This window comes from Numenius arquata, chromosome 13 (assembly GCF_964106895.1).
Source record: "Numenius arquata chromosome 13, bNumArq3.hap1.1, whole genome shotgun sequence".
In the NCBI taxonomy this organism is placed as follows: domain Eukaryota; kingdom Metazoa; phylum Chordata; class Aves; order Charadriiformes; family Scolopacidae; genus Numenius; species Numenius arquata.
Window position 1 is genome coordinate 9,247,158 of NC_133588.1, and position 17,572 is coordinate 9,264,729.

Genomic DNA, 17,572 nt, shown 5'->3' on the forward strand with positions numbered 1-17,572 from the left:
TCTTGATGTTGCCAAAATTTTCATAGATTCATAAATAAATGCTAGCAGGGACCATTTTGATTATAAAGTCTCACCTTCTGAATACCTAGGGATATAATTGTTTTCCGGTTTTAACCGATTGGAAGACACACAGGGAGCAGCCTGCATGCCCGCAGCAGAAGAGCTCAGCACTTTGGATTTTTTTTACTATAAAATGACAGAACTTCAATAAAAGGCCGTGCTGCTCCTATACTGAGAAGGCATTATTTTTGTGAATCCTGAAAATAGTCACAAAAATTAAGTTTGTCTTACAATCTGATCCTCTTTGACAGATCCTTGTGCTCTTTTAGTGCCTCTTTTTTGAATTCTTTGGGAACGTGTGCAGGTACGAGTTTCCAAACTTGTGAGTGTGATTGCAGAATCAGTGAGCGCAGAATCAGCGAACAAGTTTGAAGTGCAAAATTTTAATCACTGTCCAGCATTTTTAGTGCTACGGAAACATACTCTTTTATAACGTTAAGCATTTAATGATGGAGTGTTCTAACAAGAACAGGGGTTGGAGCATGCTTGATACATGTTGCATGTTTGTATCCTCGTAAAATGCTCAGAACAAAAAAAAAAAACCACCAAACCAACAGGTTTCTCAGCTTGGATTCTCACACCACTATTTTCTGTATTAGCTTTCTGAACCCAGGGGATCCTTTTTCTCCCCATGTGAATTCCAGGAGTAGGATACCAAAATTGAACACTGCCAACCTTACAAAAGAAAAATTAATCTCTAAAAATCAGCAGGGAACTTAGGTATTTAAAACGTGTTCAGGTATTAGAGCTTTGCTTTACGTTATTTCAATCACAAAGCTATATATTTCAGCACAAAATCATTATATCCTTGCTCTTTATCCTAAAAGACAGACTGCAGTTATTTTAAATGGACTTGGAAGATGAAGTGAAGACAGGTCTCAGTTCTGAGAATTTTGTGATTTGTTTGTACCCTGTGTCTTTTTACCGGCTAGAACTTTGTGAGTTGCATTGTCTTTCTAAAGGCTACCTGGGTAACACATGACTTCTGCTGTGTTTTAGCGCTGCTTTGGTTTTATTTTAAAATGAGAGATTAAATCTGATTGAAAGCCTAACGGTACTCTCCAACTTTAATTAGACATCCACTAGGATCATTTGTTTCTTATGAAAAACAGAATTGTAATAATCAAGTGCCTCTAGGCCAATGTCAAATTAACATTTGAACACCTATAAGAGTGTTTGTGGCCTGTGCAAATAACTCAGTTATAATAATTACCACTGCAATTAATTTCTAATGATGGGAAACTTAAAGTGCTACTGATAGCAAACTCTGCATTTAATTTAATCAAGATGTGTAATGAGATTAGCTTTCACAACTGAGCTGTGTTCCAATTCCAAATGATTTAAATGTTTTCCCTTTTCAGTTGTACTAAGGTAAATTACTGAAGAGCTGGAGATGGTTATGTCACATGCTCAAACAATTTTATATTCAGTAAATACTCATTAAAGAATGTTCAACATCTTTCTGCACTTTCATGCTAGCACAAAAGGAAAGGGTGCTTTAATCAGGCTGTGTTTAAATCAAACATTGACAGTAGCGAGGTTGTTAAACTGAGCAACTGAAACTCCTGAGTAATTTCTAGCCTGTATCCCTTAACGAGGTTGGAGACCACTGCAGTTTAACGTAATACAGTTATAAAATATTTTAATCAGTATTAAAACTTTAATTAGGCCTGTAATGATGCATGCCCGTTCTTGCTGAAAGCATGGGTCAGTGAATTCCTCAATGAGTGCCTTACAGTAATTGAACACAAGCACACGTAAGGTGACGTTATGTCTAGGATGTATTGTCTTATTTTAAAATGTGGTTGTATCTTTCTTTAAAGGTGCAGTAACTTTCCTCTGATTGAAATGAGAGATCCTGAGATCCAGAGGTACCCTCTCACTTTCAGAAATTACTTGTGGGTAACACTAAGAAGCCCTGACTGTAACAGTAATTATTTTTAAGTAGACCTTTTTGAGAAGTACAGTCTCTAATGTTGCCAAAGGAGAAATTTAACTGTTTTGTAGAAACTACCAAGTGCAAATTTTTTTGTTTGGTTGTGTTTTTTTTTTAAAAACAAAAGACCCTATACTACCATTGCTCTTGGGAAAGCATAAAAACCAAGGGCTGTCATGATCCAGAATCACCACAATAAAGTAGTTTCTTCTTGTAGCACAAACATCCCCCAAAGTAGCACACCAGAAATGTGAAGTACTAGATGCAGAGTATTTTGGAGATGGCCTATACTCCTGCAGTTCAGAGTCTTCAAAGTCTAGGTAGCTTGTGACGCTTCTAAACGACTCCTGTACCAGAAAGATTTAATACTAAAAGGGAAAGGTGTATTTCAGTGACCATGTAGTACAGCGTTCAGAAGACCAATGTCCTTAAAACAGTAAAATAGAAAATGCCAAGGAACAAACCCACTTACCAGCTCAGAGGGAAGGAGCACAGGCATCAGCACTCGCAGAGAGGGAGCAGCTGCTCCTCTGCCCCTCGTTTAAAGGCTGTCCCGCCCCAGCAAGGCTGGCCCAGGGGTGAGTGGTCACTGCTGGCTGAGGGCTGGGGCTCTGAAGTGACACCTTTCCTCTTCCTAGAGGTGGGGCGTAAGAGGCTGAGATTTCTAGGAGGTGGGTGGTGTTTTAATGGTCTGATGATTTTTGTCTCTATTTCCCATGTCTTGCTGTGATCTATATTCACTACATTAAAAATGTGCAATTTTTTTTTTAAAATAACTTTACCTATTCCTGAACTACATCATCCTGGTGCATCTTAGTTCCGAGCGGTTGCTGTGGCATCGCTCCGTCGCTGTATTAAGTGTGATCCACCCCCAGAAACAACCCTCCTGGCAATTTACTGACAGCATTTACTGAACTCTCACAAATAACTAGCAATGGGAATGGCACCATCGTGACCTCTTGTGTGTGTTACCTGTTTTCCACAAGGACTTTTAAGCTGCTGATTAGCAGTGGAATTGTGGTATGAATTACTTTTTTTAGATGGCAGAGACAAAACGTTATCGAGTAGACAGAGTGTTTTTAGGGGAGAAAAGCCTTTGAGATCCATAAGTATATTTTCATTTCTTGTTCCAATGTTCTGCCGGTGAGATCTAACACAGTTATTTTATAATATGTTGTTGTAAAGAGATGTAGTGACTATTGTATACTAAATAAATTGTGTAATTTGAAAATCACTTTTTGGTTGTTTTTCTGTTGGGATGGATTGAGGAAGGTGCAGTTTAGGGAATCAGTTTTGTTTCAGTCCGTATGGAAGAAAGCAAAGTGTTTTCCAGCAGGAATTTTTGACTTTTCTCAAGCTTGTTACATTGCACATCACTGACTTTTTGAATCATCATTGTGTTTTAACACCTTGCTGGGCTTCCTTTCTCTGTTTCAAGTTAAAGGTGTGTCAGCCGTGATTTTTACCAGTCCTCACCCAATACTTTAGCAGGGTCAGTAGACTGAGGCAGCTGCTCCTTTGAAGCAAATACAGTTTGCTTTGACCAGTAGGGATCTGCTTGTTTGTACTCGGATTAGGTCCTGATACAGGTGAGCTTTTGAAAGTCTCAGCGTTCTTGCGGCGGGAAGAAGCGGGAGGTGCCGAGCTGTGCATACAACTGCCCAGCACGTCCTCTTCTCATTTGTGCCCGAGTGGGGTCACACCTTCCATGTGTAGTACTGCTATTAAAGTGATAGTTTGGGGAGTTTTGTCACCACTGTTAATTAGGTACAGACGGGACATCTATAAGATGAACTTAATTAATGGGACGTGATCATAACGTGTTCTACTTGCATAGAGTGGATTCTGCATTCCAGAGAACCAAATTTTTCAAAACCTCCTCGTTCATGAAATTGCATGGTACAAGCTTTTTACTTAAATCCCCAGGAAACAGCCATAGTTTTTAGCATTTCTATAATTAAGAAAATGCTCAACTATCTTCTTCTTGCCTAATCCTGCTTCTTTTACAGCCACGGTTTCCCTTCTAAACCTGCTTGTACCAGCCAGTAGGTCAGACCTAAGGACAATCAGCTTTCGTACGGCTTGGCTATATGTTATATACTTGGAATGTCATTTTACATGGGGAAAACCACAAAAGATTAATGTACTTGACAGGCAGACAGATTAAATACTAATATCCACATGAATATTTAAATTTCAGACCTTCACAAATATTTTTTACTAAATGAAATGTTCTTACTACATGTTTAAAGTCTGTAAAGAACATGGAAGAAGATTAATAAAAGTACCAGATTACTGAAAATCCCACTACCTAGGGACCCAGTGATGGTTTTTATTCAATTTTTTTTTCTTCCCCCCTCACCCATTGCAAAGCTTTCTGTTGTCAGCCAGCTGTTCTGTCCTTGAGCAGTGTCAGCGCTACACTCTGATAAGCTTTTTTGTAGAGGTACTGAAATACTTGTATGTATACGTCTCTGTAAATGCAGAACAAGTGAAGATATTTCTTCAAAAACTGTCCAGTAATTAAAAGAGCAGCATGCAAATTAAAACAGATAATAAATTAAGTGAGCTAATTAGTAATCCCTAGAAAGAGAAAAAGTAGGTTTTAATAGGGCATGGCAGCTGCAAATGAGTATGTTGTATTACTGAGATTGTATCTACACAAGGTCCTATAGCAGTCATAAAATGTTTTCTGACCTTTTATTTTATACTGTATATTGTGTACAATGTATGGCTAACTGCAATTACACAAGCAGCTCCCAGGTTGTGGTGGTTATTATAATTTATGCTTGTTTACAAATTAGTGCCATGCCTGTATTAGGGGAAGAAGCAGCAGCAGCTTTGGGTTGGCTTCTGGATTGCCTGTTGGGGAATGGTGACAGGAGACACCTCAGCCCCAGCAGCTCTGCGGTGGTGCCTGCACAGTCCAGCTGCCCGCCTGCCTCCCAGTTACCAGGCTACACAGTTGCATTTGGGTGTGTTTTTACTCTCAGGCAGTGACTAGTTAAATATTTCACGGCTGGAGCAAGAGCTTCAACAAGTGGGACTGAGGCTCCATGTCACAATACTCTGCAGTTGGGTTATTTGGGCACTTATTCCTGGGAAGGCAGGAGAGTTAAATTTTTTCCCAGGTGCTCAGTAATTGGTGTAACTGACCTATTAAGAGCAAAGCACCACCGACTCCTCTGCTGATTGCATTCTGTTGCAAATCTCACCTTGGTATTCCTCTGGGAATGAATTGAGATCACAGGCTGGGGAGGAAGAGGGAGGAAAATACCTGGAGTGGTTTGAGGTGTATTGGTGTCCTGCAGTTTCTCCTCTTTGTCAAGCCTGGAGATCTTTTCACCATCTACCTTCTGTACTGAGACGTGTCCTGTTCATGCTAGGGCTGTAGTTAAGGATTTCCTCCTTCTCAGACGAATTGTCTGCCTGTTGCAAAACCCACAACCATGCTATATGCAAACACTTGGATATGTGGAAGAGCACTGGTCTGTAAATGGCAGCACATCTTGAGTCCATGCATCAATGACAAGTAACTGCTGATTCCCTCAGCTTTCCAGGCAGAACGTCGCTCACATCTGTGGAAGCAGCTGATCAAAGCTGAGAGAGAAATAATTCAGTGCAGTCCAAGCTTTAGTCAACCTTAAATATATGCAAGGAAGAGACGTCATATACAGAAGGCTTATTTATTATTTCTATGGTGCCTTAGATATGCATGAGACTTCACAGGCAAATACAGACAGTCCTTGCCCCAAGGAGCTTACAAGCTAAATTAAATTAAAACCAGCCAAAATGACAGCATATCCATAGTTATGGAAAAAACACAAGGTACTCAGACAAAATGACTGCTGTTTGGGGAAGGAATAGATTTTTGTGCAAAAGATATATTTACTTCATTTTCTATACCCTGTGACTGCTGTGATCATGAAATACAGAATCTGACATACCTGACTTGGGAACACTGCAAGATTTTTTAGCCTGGCTTTCCTCACAGGTAAACGTATCAATATATCAGTAAAATTACAAAATCATGTACACCACCTGTGAATCAAAACCATTAGGCATGGGTAAAAACGGCCTTTAGCTTTTCCAGGTGAAAATGCCACATCATCAGCAGTCTGTAACCATTAGTTGACTGCTCAGAATTTTCTAAAGTGTGTCACAAATACATGCAAGAACAAGACACTGTGTGAACATTTATCATTTGGGAAATGTGCAAATTAATCTAGTCTGCAGACGGCAGTGACCTAGTTGTTTATGTTTTTTAATATATAAACATATATAAAAATAAAAGCCAGACCTCCCAAAACAAGCTACTGATGCAACTATAAGGAAAGCAGTTTTAATGTCTGTTAAAACATTGTTTTCTGCTTTGTTTTACTAAAATAAATTACCTTAGACTACACGATATATTCATATTATCAGCTGATAATATATATAATTTACGTATTATATATAAATGACAGAAAATTAGAGTGTGTTACTGTGTTCTTGCTGCACTTTACTCCATTTCTGTATACAACCAGTAAAAAAAAAAAAAAAATTAATTTTGTGGAGCCTTCTCTTTTCCTAATATTGTCCAGTTAAAAAAAAACAATATTCCAGAATACTAGCTGGACATTAAAGGGTCTGAAAAGGGGACTGATAATTTAAAGCATAATACTCTACCCCCTGCAACCACTTTTATTTTTTTCTTGTGTTTCTCTGTCTCTGATTAATCATGGTTTTCTACTGTAACGTATCTGAGGGAGGCCTGCATTATTACGTGAAGTCCCAGTGCTAAGCAAAGTTCTTTTTTGGATACAGGAAAGACCTTCAGTCTTCTGACATCCTAAAGACATGAAGTATTTTGACAACATCCAAGGGATGTTGGCTTTTTCTTCACTGAAAATGCATCTGTAGCCCCAGTCAGCTCTTCCTGACAGGGCATTACATGGCTACAATTGTAATGCTTCTGTGAAAGGAGGTTTAGCAAACCATGAGGAACAGGATTGAAGGTGGAAATGACGTGGTTCAGGCTGGTCCTTAGTTTAGACTCAGTTTAGTAGCCCATTAGAAATGAGAGATTATGGTGATCTGTGGTGTTTGCTGCTGAAATGCCTAACTAGCGACCTTTGAGGCTAGTATATGTTAAAAAACCTGGCCTTTTAATTAAGAAAAGTATTTAGTTGCAGGCAGCTGAACTTGATGTGTTGTGGCTAAATTCAGTTTCTACATTTATATGACAGCAGAAAGGGATTTCATTAAGTTATAACCAAAGTTAAAGATCACCATCCTTTACCTGGATCCATGGACTCCCATCTGTGCTACGTTCAGTAAGCAGGTGCTGGAACTGAAGCTCAGACAGGGAACGGAGGTGGGTATAACACAACATGGACTTCGTTTCCACAAGAAAAAGACAATGTGCTTTTTTTCATCAAGTAACTGCTAAAGCTCCTACTGCAAACAGTACACACAGCATGCTTTCTCCATGCTTTAAGCGCCATCTTAGCTTAGATACATAGGATCTCTCAACGAGTCCTTTATTACCTTAAGTGACAAAAAAAATCTGTTTCTTAAACACTGTATGTGAATGACTAAGTACTCCAATGTTGAAAATAGCAGGCTTGGTCAATCTACAGGTCTTCTGCATCGATATGTGCGTACAGTTCACTTAGTTTCTCAAACTTTGGTCCCCACTCTTTGATGTTGTCATACACTATACCCTCGTCCAGTCCAGGGGAGCTCAGGGTGCTCAGACTGCTCGCGACCGAGCCTTCTCCTTCGGTGCAGAACACCTGCAGCGAGTCTTGGGGCACAGCCTGGGGATGACAGTCGGCATCTCTGACAACATCTGACCAGTACTGACCGAAGTCTGCGCTAGTGAAAGAGAAGTCTATAGTCGCTGGTGGCTTGGCCTGCTCCTGCATGCCTGGGGACACCTCGCCACAGAAACTGCTCAGTTTCGTTGGTTTTTCTTTCTTCTTATAGAGGGAATAGGCTGGGCTGGTTTGAATAGAGACCTGCAGTTCTGCCATGTTGTACACATCCTGGAGTGAGAAACCGTGCACGTTAAATTGATACTCTCTATAGGTCCCAAAATTTCTGGTTCTAGTGGAAATAAAGAAGGACCAATCCTGAGATAGTCCGTTCGGTGTGAGCACAGGAAGGATTGGCTTGTTCAACCAACTCTGCCACCTGCAACACGCCTAAGAAAGCCAAAACCCACCAAGCAGATAAGAATGCATGAGCAACGCCCGGGCAGTCAGGTTCAAAATCAAGTCTAATTTCATATTCGAAGCTAAATAAAAATGAAATTAAGGATACTCTACAAGTAAGAATATTTTCTCAGGTGGTCCTGTAAAACACTCTCTGTATTTTATAACTAAAAATTTTTGAAGATATTTGGAATTTTGAGACAGGTCACATTACATTTATTTATTTTTTTAATCCCTGGCTTTTTTTGATCCATCACTTCCATGCCCTATTATTACCTCTGCAGAGTCACACCACCTTTTGAATCCATGAAATGAACAAGTTTCAAAGGCGGCAGTGAAGTTCCTTACCTTTTTTAAAACATAGCAAATGTCTGTAGGTCAGCAAATAATGTATTTAAATTACTTATCTGTAATATCTGCAGTGTTCTTTCAAATTTCTGGATTAAACCGACATGTAGAAATCCTTAAAACAGCTAGCAGAAATGTTAATGTTATCTAGTTTGGGTCTAATCTGGTCTACTGTAAGTATAAACACGGCTTATGTTCACTAGTGCATTTCTCTCCGAAACAGAAAAACCCAGAAAGGTTCTTCCGCAACCACCATGTGCGTTAGGGCTCAGGAGGCACAAATGTAGTACCTCGTTTTCTTACCAAGTCCAGGCTGAATAACTGCTGTTATCAACAGTCTCCAGAAAGACACTGTCTGTAATGAACAGTTCACACCAGGCTCTTCCAAGCCCTCAGTGCTACAGCAGTAATCACCCCTGAGAACATCAGCGGCTCTTGAGCCATGAAACCAAAACCATCAGCTGTTAGTTCTTTACTGCTAGACTCACTCTACAAGCATTTTTAAATATGCACATAGAATCACTTGCTTTAAGATAAATTAGAAATTGATAGGCACTTATCTCTGCTTAAGAAACACGCACCCTTGTGTACATAACCTTGCAAAGAATTCATTTACCAACTGCAGTAACGAATCAGCAGAACAAAGGCTAAGGTCCTCAGTTACAAAGGAAAAGCATAGAAAAAATTGTCATTAGCACAGTGAGCCACCAGTCCCCTCTTAATTGTAACATAACACAATGATCCTTACTTGGTCTTGTTCCCCACCCCCTTCTTCATTGTAGTTGAGGATATTTTCTCTGATGTCCTCCAAATCCTCATGATGCACAGATACATGGTAAACTCCTCCATTCAGACTTTTGTCACTCTTCCAGCGAGCCCACAAGAATACCGCGCTGAACAGAGCTGTGTAAACACACAGGAGCAAACAGAACATCATTCACAAACAAACACGTATATAGAGCAGTGCTGCAGGGGGACTGGGGCAGCAGCCGCTCTCTAGTAGTGCAGCACTGGTCTGCAGTCAGAGCCAGCAAAGGCTGTAGTTTTGCATTTCTCAGCAAACATTTGATTTTTGCACCTTTCAATGTAGTTACAAGTGAACATCAGAGAGAGAAGAAAAGGCCTTTAAAGAGCATTTTAAAATACTCTTTAAAGTACAACTTTGAAGTTGTTAAAGAACTGAATGATTCAAGTGGTATTCAGAGACCTACTTACTGTATTGAGTTAAATTTTGTAAAAGAAAATGTACACAAAGGGGTAGCACTTAAGTAACAGTGGTGACAGTAACAGAATTACACAGAAATGAAGCACAAGAAGATGAGACAAAAGAGGAAATTACTTTTATATATTTTACTAGAAAAGATCAGGCACATTTTGCCTTAGCATCCATGAACTTAAACATTTTTCTTAAATGCGTAGGTGCATTTTACACATGGACAGCTGTAAAGCTTCAATATCAGATACTGAACATTATGTAAATAGAAACTTGTGTACCACTGTGTTACCAACTCTAAAAATCGATAAAAGCTCATAGTAATCAAACCATTGGTTACCATAAACTAACACCATAGTGAATTAAACAGAGCAGAATCTCATACAGGATACCTACACGGCAGAGTGCAGCTCTGTGCAGCAGCATCTAGATGACCGCGGGGCTGAAACTGGTGTACGTGGAGTCTATGCTGTGCTCTGGGATGTGTAGCTATAGACCTTTCAATGAATCAATGCATTTGAAATGTGTATTTACCTCTTCCTCCTCCTGTCCCCCAAATTTACAGAACCAAGTCACACAGATTTTTAGCCATTTTTTAGTAATTTTTTAGCTAAGCTGATGTTGAGATACTCAAGAAGTCTTTTATAAGTTCTACATCTCTCCTATTCTTTGACTGCTAATAAAAAGCCAATGCTTAAAATTAATATAGCCCATGTCCCAAGAGTGTAAACAAGAAGTCCCCCCACTGAGGACAGTATCTTTTCCATATAGACACCAACAGTGTAAGCTCCTGCCTGATTGTCATGAAACAGTGCTGGCACTAAACACTGCTGTCATTAAAAGCGATCTATGAAGTTTATTGTTTCTTTGAGTTAGGGCAGTTGCAAGCCCCAAAGTATCACGGTGTCTTTAACTGAACAAAATGAGCTGAAGTCTCCTCCTGGCAGGGAAGGGTGGGAAGGTTCATGTGGTATCGAACCAATGTGAAGCCGCCCTGGTATTGATTTACTTGCAAAATGGTTCCATATTTGAATTTAAAAGACATAATCAGATGTCAGAAAAGCAGCTTCTCTAATCTGTTGGAAACTTACAAATTTATAATTAGAATTGCATTAATTAATCACTTCTAAGTGCATTACCACTTTCTGGGAGCTGTGCAAGAGAAAGGGCATCTGAAATCTTGAGAAGAAGGAATTTTATTAAAAATTCTCCTAACAAAAGTTACAGTTGTGTGGTAATAGCATTGTTAACCACATCTACTAAAATTTTCACAGCAACGCACACCACTTGGTTAAAACCAACTGTTTCTAAGTCATACTTCAGACCCAAAAGATTAGTGGGATTAGTAGGTAAAAGATACTGTTGTTTATTCAGTCAAGTTCAGTCAAGCACAGGCAGCAACACCAAGTCAGCTCACAATGAAACGGCTCTGACACAGAACACTCCCCCCTCCTTTACATAATGATCTCTGAGCAACGTCCACTAACTGGGATTCCAGAAGCTGTGAAACCAGTTAGCTTCCCACATTATTTGCTGTTCGTATTTGCATGGCAAACATAATATCTAGCAGAGTTGGGGAAAATTATGTTATTTCAGGTAGCTACAGATGGATGCAAAATAGCCACAGTACATTTTCATATTCTTCGTACGACTTCTGAATGAAACTTAACACTGCAAGCCATGACAAAAATCCTGTGTCCTTACTCAGGCAAGCTTTCATGAAATCTGAACAAACACGAAGGACTCAAAGATGAGATCCTTCCTCGCTAGTGAGATCATTCTTTGTCTTCTCTCTTCTTTTTGAGACCCAGTGCCTAAACCTGAAAATGGCTGAGGAAGCCAGAAGCAGCTGTTCAGAGCTGTGACCCAACTGGTAAGATACAAGAGACTACTCCTGTCTGACCAAGTGTATTCCTATCAGACAGTGTATAGACTGAAAAATCTGTTTCATGCTCAGTAGTATTTTAAACAATGTTTATCCGATAGCAATTTCCACTCTTGCTGTTCAATTGACTGTACTTCCAGTTACGCATCTGAACAGTTCCTTAGCAATGAAATGAAAATGTGCAGAAAATAAAACTGCAAAGACTTTCCATCGCTCACAAATGTTGATTTACTCAACAGTATGTGCACAGGGCGATGATGTTACTGATGGAGCTGAGACCATGGCAAAAAAATGAAGGCAGAGTCAAGTCTCCATTAGGAAACTGAGTTTTTCAACAGGAGGATGAGATGAGATGAGAACAGAACTATTCAGGACAAGATGGATAAATGAGTTCACCAAAGGTAATACAAGATGTAGTTGCCATAACTACCTAACAGCGCCAAAAAGCAAATGCAGATGGCAAACATGGAACTAAAGCTCAGGCCTGTCTCCTTGTGAAAGATCGCCAGTGTGATTTCACAGTTACGTCCGGTATAGCCATCAGGGCAGTGGCATTGGAAGTTGGTTGGTGACTGTGAGATGCAGGTACCATAGTTACAGGGCCTTTTAGCACACGCAGTGTAGACACACCATCTACCGGTGGCATTCTCCATGATCATGTGTCCCGGAGGGCAACTGAAAAGACGAAGGCAAAATGAAACCATTAAACTTTGAGAAAAGTCAACACGAAAGACAGCATTTAAGACTTTAAAACAGTCTTTGATGACACTCTAGATACAGTTTCTGAAGTAGCTACTAGTAATAAGTTAGAATAATTACAGGATTGTAGTCTTTTCTAAAGCAGTCATACAACAACGAGCTCCACAACTTTAAACCCTTACATCTGAGGCTTTCAGAACTCATGTAGTTCCACCAATTTCTGCAAGATTACCCATGTGAAAAATAGCTAGATTAGGGTCTGCAGTTCTGTCTAGGCAGAACAAGCTATACCATGTTCTTTGTGTTTCCAACATAGTGAATTTCCGGAAAAAAATACATCTCTAGACAACTCCGTTTGTGTGGACAGTGGCAGTCAGTAATGTTTAAAGTGTACGTTTTCATAGCACAATGAACTTGAATTAGTGTTGTCCTAACCTCAGCCCCAGCCACACACAAGAACTCTGAGCTTAATGATGCAGTGTTTCTAATGCAACTTGAGTGGCCTGTAAGGGAACAGAGGTCACAGCTTAAGACAGTGCCAAGAACTCAGACACTAACAAAAGAAAGCACATTGCACAGCACAAGCTTCACAAGACAGCTAGCCATGCTAGTGTTCCGCTCCACTCCAGCTACCTTACCCTCTTTTCCTGGTTTTCAGGAGTTACAAACATTCTGGATTTGCTACTACTCTTTAAATATTTTCAATTAAGACAGGCAGCCAAAATTGTTCCAGAATCAATGGAGACGGGATAATTTACATCAGCTAAGGGTAGTATCTAAAAGGACAGTGTTGTCTGAGTAACCTGATGCCTACGCAGGCATCCAGCTTAGTGTTTCACTGTGGTTCAGCTGATTTGATGAGATTGCCAGTGGCAGCCATCAAGCTGCACACTTCTTCAGCATCTACCCTTTCCCACCTGAATCTGGAGGGGTTTGTGGTTTTATTTCCACCAATTACCTGCATTCATGCATCATCCACAAATCAATACAAATAAATTCCTGGTTACAAGGGTTATTCCTACAAGCCTCTGAAGAACAGCCTTCTTTGACGCCTTGGGCACTTAGTACTGACACCAGCTCCTTCACGTGAGTATCCAGAGGGATCCTGTAGTTATTAAATCTGACATCCTTCATACATCCTGAGGCAAGGCACAAAGAGACTGTTTTAAACACCATTCAACAAGAATGATTTGAAGCAGCTGTAAGATTTGGCACTTTATGTTTAACAAAGGACCCTAGCTGTCAAAGTTTAAATCTAGGACTGAATTTACCTAAACTTCAATAGCATTGTTCTTCTTATTTTGACTGAATTTGTTAAAAGTTTTCATCAAGATTCCCCAGTGTTTTCCACAAGAACAAAGTGCTGCTGCAGGCCCCTATCTGCTTGTGTTCCAAGACAGTGGAACATGTACCCCTTCACTGTGTTTTCAATAGAAAAGCCCAAGTACTGTGGAAAATCTGTTATATTCTTCAATGTGTACCAGTATAAATTGTGTTTGGTTGATTTTTAATTGTAGTTTACAACTTAACTTTATAGAAGAGCAAACCACAAATAATGGTGAGACTGCCTTGGGGCACTAATTGAAATTTTGTACTGAAGATGTGTGGCATTAATTTCATATGCATGAGATGCCTCAGCATAAAAGCAAATACCTTGATGAATTTAGTACGTTTTGTAACTTCAAAGCCCTTAAAGTTTCAGCTGCTTAACAGCAACATCAACTGTCCTAATTAAAATGATCTTCATGTAACCATCTGACTTCTTTAATCTATTTACTTAAAAACAGATACTCTCATAAACAAAACTTCAAAATATCATCCCTAGTTCTCAGCGTAAACTTTAGTTATTGAAATACTTCTAGTGAAACAATAGAAAACAATATTTTTCTAAATAGTTTGTGATACATTTATGTTGTGAGTTGTTATTCTACTTAATGCATATACTTTTTATACGTTTTCTCCTCACACTTTTGTGTTACTCACCGAAATACTTTTATCTGGTCAAAACATTACCACCCTGTTTCAAAAGGATTTACCAGAATCTGTTTAAAAAGCATGGGAGAGGAGATAGGCAGATACCAGGTGCATTTAACCAAGTAATGGTGTGTGTCTTCCTTCTCCATCTAAAAGATGTGCTGCGTAACTGCGCATTACCTATACTATACTGTGATTTTAGGCGAAGGGTGAGCTGCCAACTGAGGACAGAGTAAAAAGCTGTTATGGATATCTTAACCTTATGTTTCTCTGTATTTCTCCTTTGTGTAACTATTCAATTTCCATCCACTCAGTCACTAAAAATTTAAATTGTTAGCTCTAACTAATAAACCATTTCTAATTGTAGTTAATGCTTCGACTGCATGACTGTAAAATCCAATAATACAAAGGTAGTGCATAAAGGTAATAAACCAGAGTTTGTTGTGCGCTATGGAAATAATTCCTTTCAGCAGAGGGAGAGTGGTATTTGGCAGGGAAGGAGAGCTGCTGAACGGACTGGGTAGAAACATCCAACAAGCCAGTTCTGTGTATCTAATGCAACAAGCCATCCATAGTCCACCTGGGAGAAGCTCGTGGATCTCCAGTTACAAATGCTCTACATACGGTTGCGTAAAGGGGTTACCACCTTTGTTCCAAGTCCAGTCACTAACAGTATTTGCACATAATTCCCTGCTGTACCTTTTTCCAAGTCAAAACAGTTTACTTGTCTCTTTTGCAAATTGTGTAAGAAATTTTACTTTAGGCTCTATATAAACAAGAAAGCTTCTCTCCATATGCCCATGTAGTACCTTCATTTTTACACATCCATATTTTGAACAGTGAGATCAAGAATTCCTTACCTTGAAAACTCTTGTTTTGATTGAACGGGTAGGTGTTTCCAAGGATCAAGCTGCTGGGGTCAATCACAATCTCTTTGTAGATTCCTGCTGCTTTCAGAATTTCTCTCTTCCCACCTCCTTCATAAAGGCGAAGAGTAAATTCATTTTCATTTCTCTCCAGTGTGATATGATGCCATTCACCATTATCAATGTGGTAGGAAGGAAGGCTTACAGAATAGTCTCCATCACCCAGATTATATGAGACCACTAAGAATCCCTGAACAACCTTGTGGATAATTAACAAAGTAGTAAGAAAAAGAAGAAAAGTCATCACCTGACATTTCGTATTGACCTGTAACTGTCACATTACTTGAACCAAGACTTGTACGTAATCACCAATCTTAAAACACTTGTTTAAACTTAGGGTATGTTTACAATGCACATACAGTATAATACAAAGATACTTCAGGTGATACTGAACTGGAAAACTTAAACACTGGTAGTGGTGTACTCACTACCAGTGGTGTACAAGTATGTAATTCACTTGGAGTAATTTTACCCTGCTTCTCTCCTGGACAAATATATTGGCTTCTTCAAATGGTTGAGAATCCGGTGTATCAATTCTACACTGACAGCTCAAACCAGCTTAGCTGAAGAGGTGACTCATTCAGTGATATGTATAAAATGAATAGGTTGCCATTTTGAAAGTCACATCATTAGAACAGGCACCTTTCTTGGCAGGGTCTGAACCATGCAGAATCGGCCAGTTGTGGCCACGGCTGAGTAGGACACCAGGGTAGACACACTACTCATCCTGTTCTGTATAGCAAACCATACTGTGACTCGCAATAAATTCTTTTGCAATCCAATGGGATACCATGGTTATGCATCAATATCTTAACTAAAGGGTCAGATCTGTAAGTGTTTATCAAATGAATTCCAAAGTTTTTGTGCTTAGCATAAGGTTTTCAGTTCTACTTCCAACTCTTAAGCTAACATTTCTCTGGGCTAACTATTCACTGCCATTGATTTACCTTTATGCTATTACTGTCTGTAATGCCTTGCTCACCTGTAGGGTGATGTGTTCATCCTTATTGCGAGAAGACATGCTCGTGATGACACTGTCAGGCTGCCGTGTCCTAATCATGGCTTCAAACAGCGTCCTACGGGTAGGCACACTGATGGGAAGCTGATAGCGAATGTGACTTCCTGGCCCAAATGTATATTCTTTGGCAACTAAAAAGACGGGATAAAGACCTTTAAACCATTCTGCAGGGAGAGGGAAGTATTATCATTTCCATTATTTTCATAATAAGAGTAGAAAGTAAAAAAAAATTTGTAATGCAAAGCATGGATCCATGAGACATAACTTATCTTTTGGGACATGTCCCTTTATCTATTTCCATAACTTCCCCAGTCACTCTCCCACTTCATCTTCCTCTGTAAAGAGGTGACTCCCTCCTGACTTGATTCTGCTAATGCTTCTCCTTGCAATGCTCACACAGGATGACAGCAGGAAAGCAGAAGCTCTGACCAAGACAAACAAAGAGACTGCAGACAAAGTATTAAGTTCCATAACCAATTTTCACCTGCTATTTTACAGTTGTCTTTTTGCTGCAAACTTTGGCTCCGCAGAGGCTAAAGAAAAGATCCTACTATACCGAAAGCACAGCTCCTTAAGGCAATGGAGTCTCTTCCAGACACCAACAGAGCAGTAATTTCTAAGTCTAGCTGTGTAGTTCTAACTCCGCACAGTAAGTGTTACTGGCACACTCACATTTAATTTTTAGGTTATTAGATATTTCTGAAAACATACACAGATGCAAATTAAAAAAATTGTTATGAGAACAAATAATTTTGTTCACAATTCTTTTGTCGTGCAGTCTCCATTGCACAAACACCCTCAGGACTGAAAAAATTATCTGATACCGAGAAAGTAATTTCTCAAAGGGAATTAGAAAAGAAATTGCTAAAAATTACAGGCAACTACATTGAAACATGGCTTTACACAACATAAACATCAGAAACAACCTCAACAATCACCACCTGCAAACATCTTAAGTATTCTGTATTGTAAAATTTACCAGTCTATCAATAATGTAACAGAAAAACAGACTTCACCTTTATCACACCGATAGCCATAGTAACCCGGCAAACAATGACAAGCAAATGAGCCCCAGTCTCCAAGACACCTCCCATGAATACCACAGGAAGAAGACCCCATGGTCTCACAGCTCCCATCCGTCAGTGTGCAGCCGGGGAAGCTATTCAGGGACTCTGCAGGAGACTGAAGGTCATATACCTCCAAGAGAAAATTGTATGACACTGAAATATTTTTAAGAAAGACATATACTTAATTTTTAAACAGAAACAGCTATACCACATAACAGTCTGTTCTTCATCTGCATTGCTTAAGATGCT

At 39.5% G+C, this 17,572-nt stretch overlaps 1 protein-coding gene across 1 annotated transcript in view; it reads right to left on the bottom strand.

Annotated features, from left to right (window-relative positions):
- Positions 1–7,611: 7,611 nt before the first annotated feature.
- LOC141471424 (neural-cadherin-like) overlaps positions 7,612–17,572 on the bottom strand; it is a 68,559-nt gene continuing 58,598 nt past the window's right edge. Inside the window, exons 27-33 of the mRNA XM_074157957.1 lie at positions 17,273–17,453; positions 16,221–16,387; positions 15,173–15,437; positions 13,297–13,477; positions 12,070–12,314; positions 9,290–9,444; positions 7,612–8,025 (exon numbers count right to left, since the gene is read on the bottom strand). Coding sequence (XP_074014058.1) covers positions 7,612–8,025; positions 9,290–9,444; positions 12,070–12,314; positions 13,297–13,477; positions 15,173–15,437; positions 16,221–16,387; positions 17,273–17,453 — 1,608 coding nt within the window. The remainder of the gene's footprint in view (positions 8,026–9,289; positions 9,445–12,069; positions 12,315–13,296; positions 13,478–15,172; positions 15,438–16,220; positions 16,388–17,272; positions 17,454–17,572) is intronic.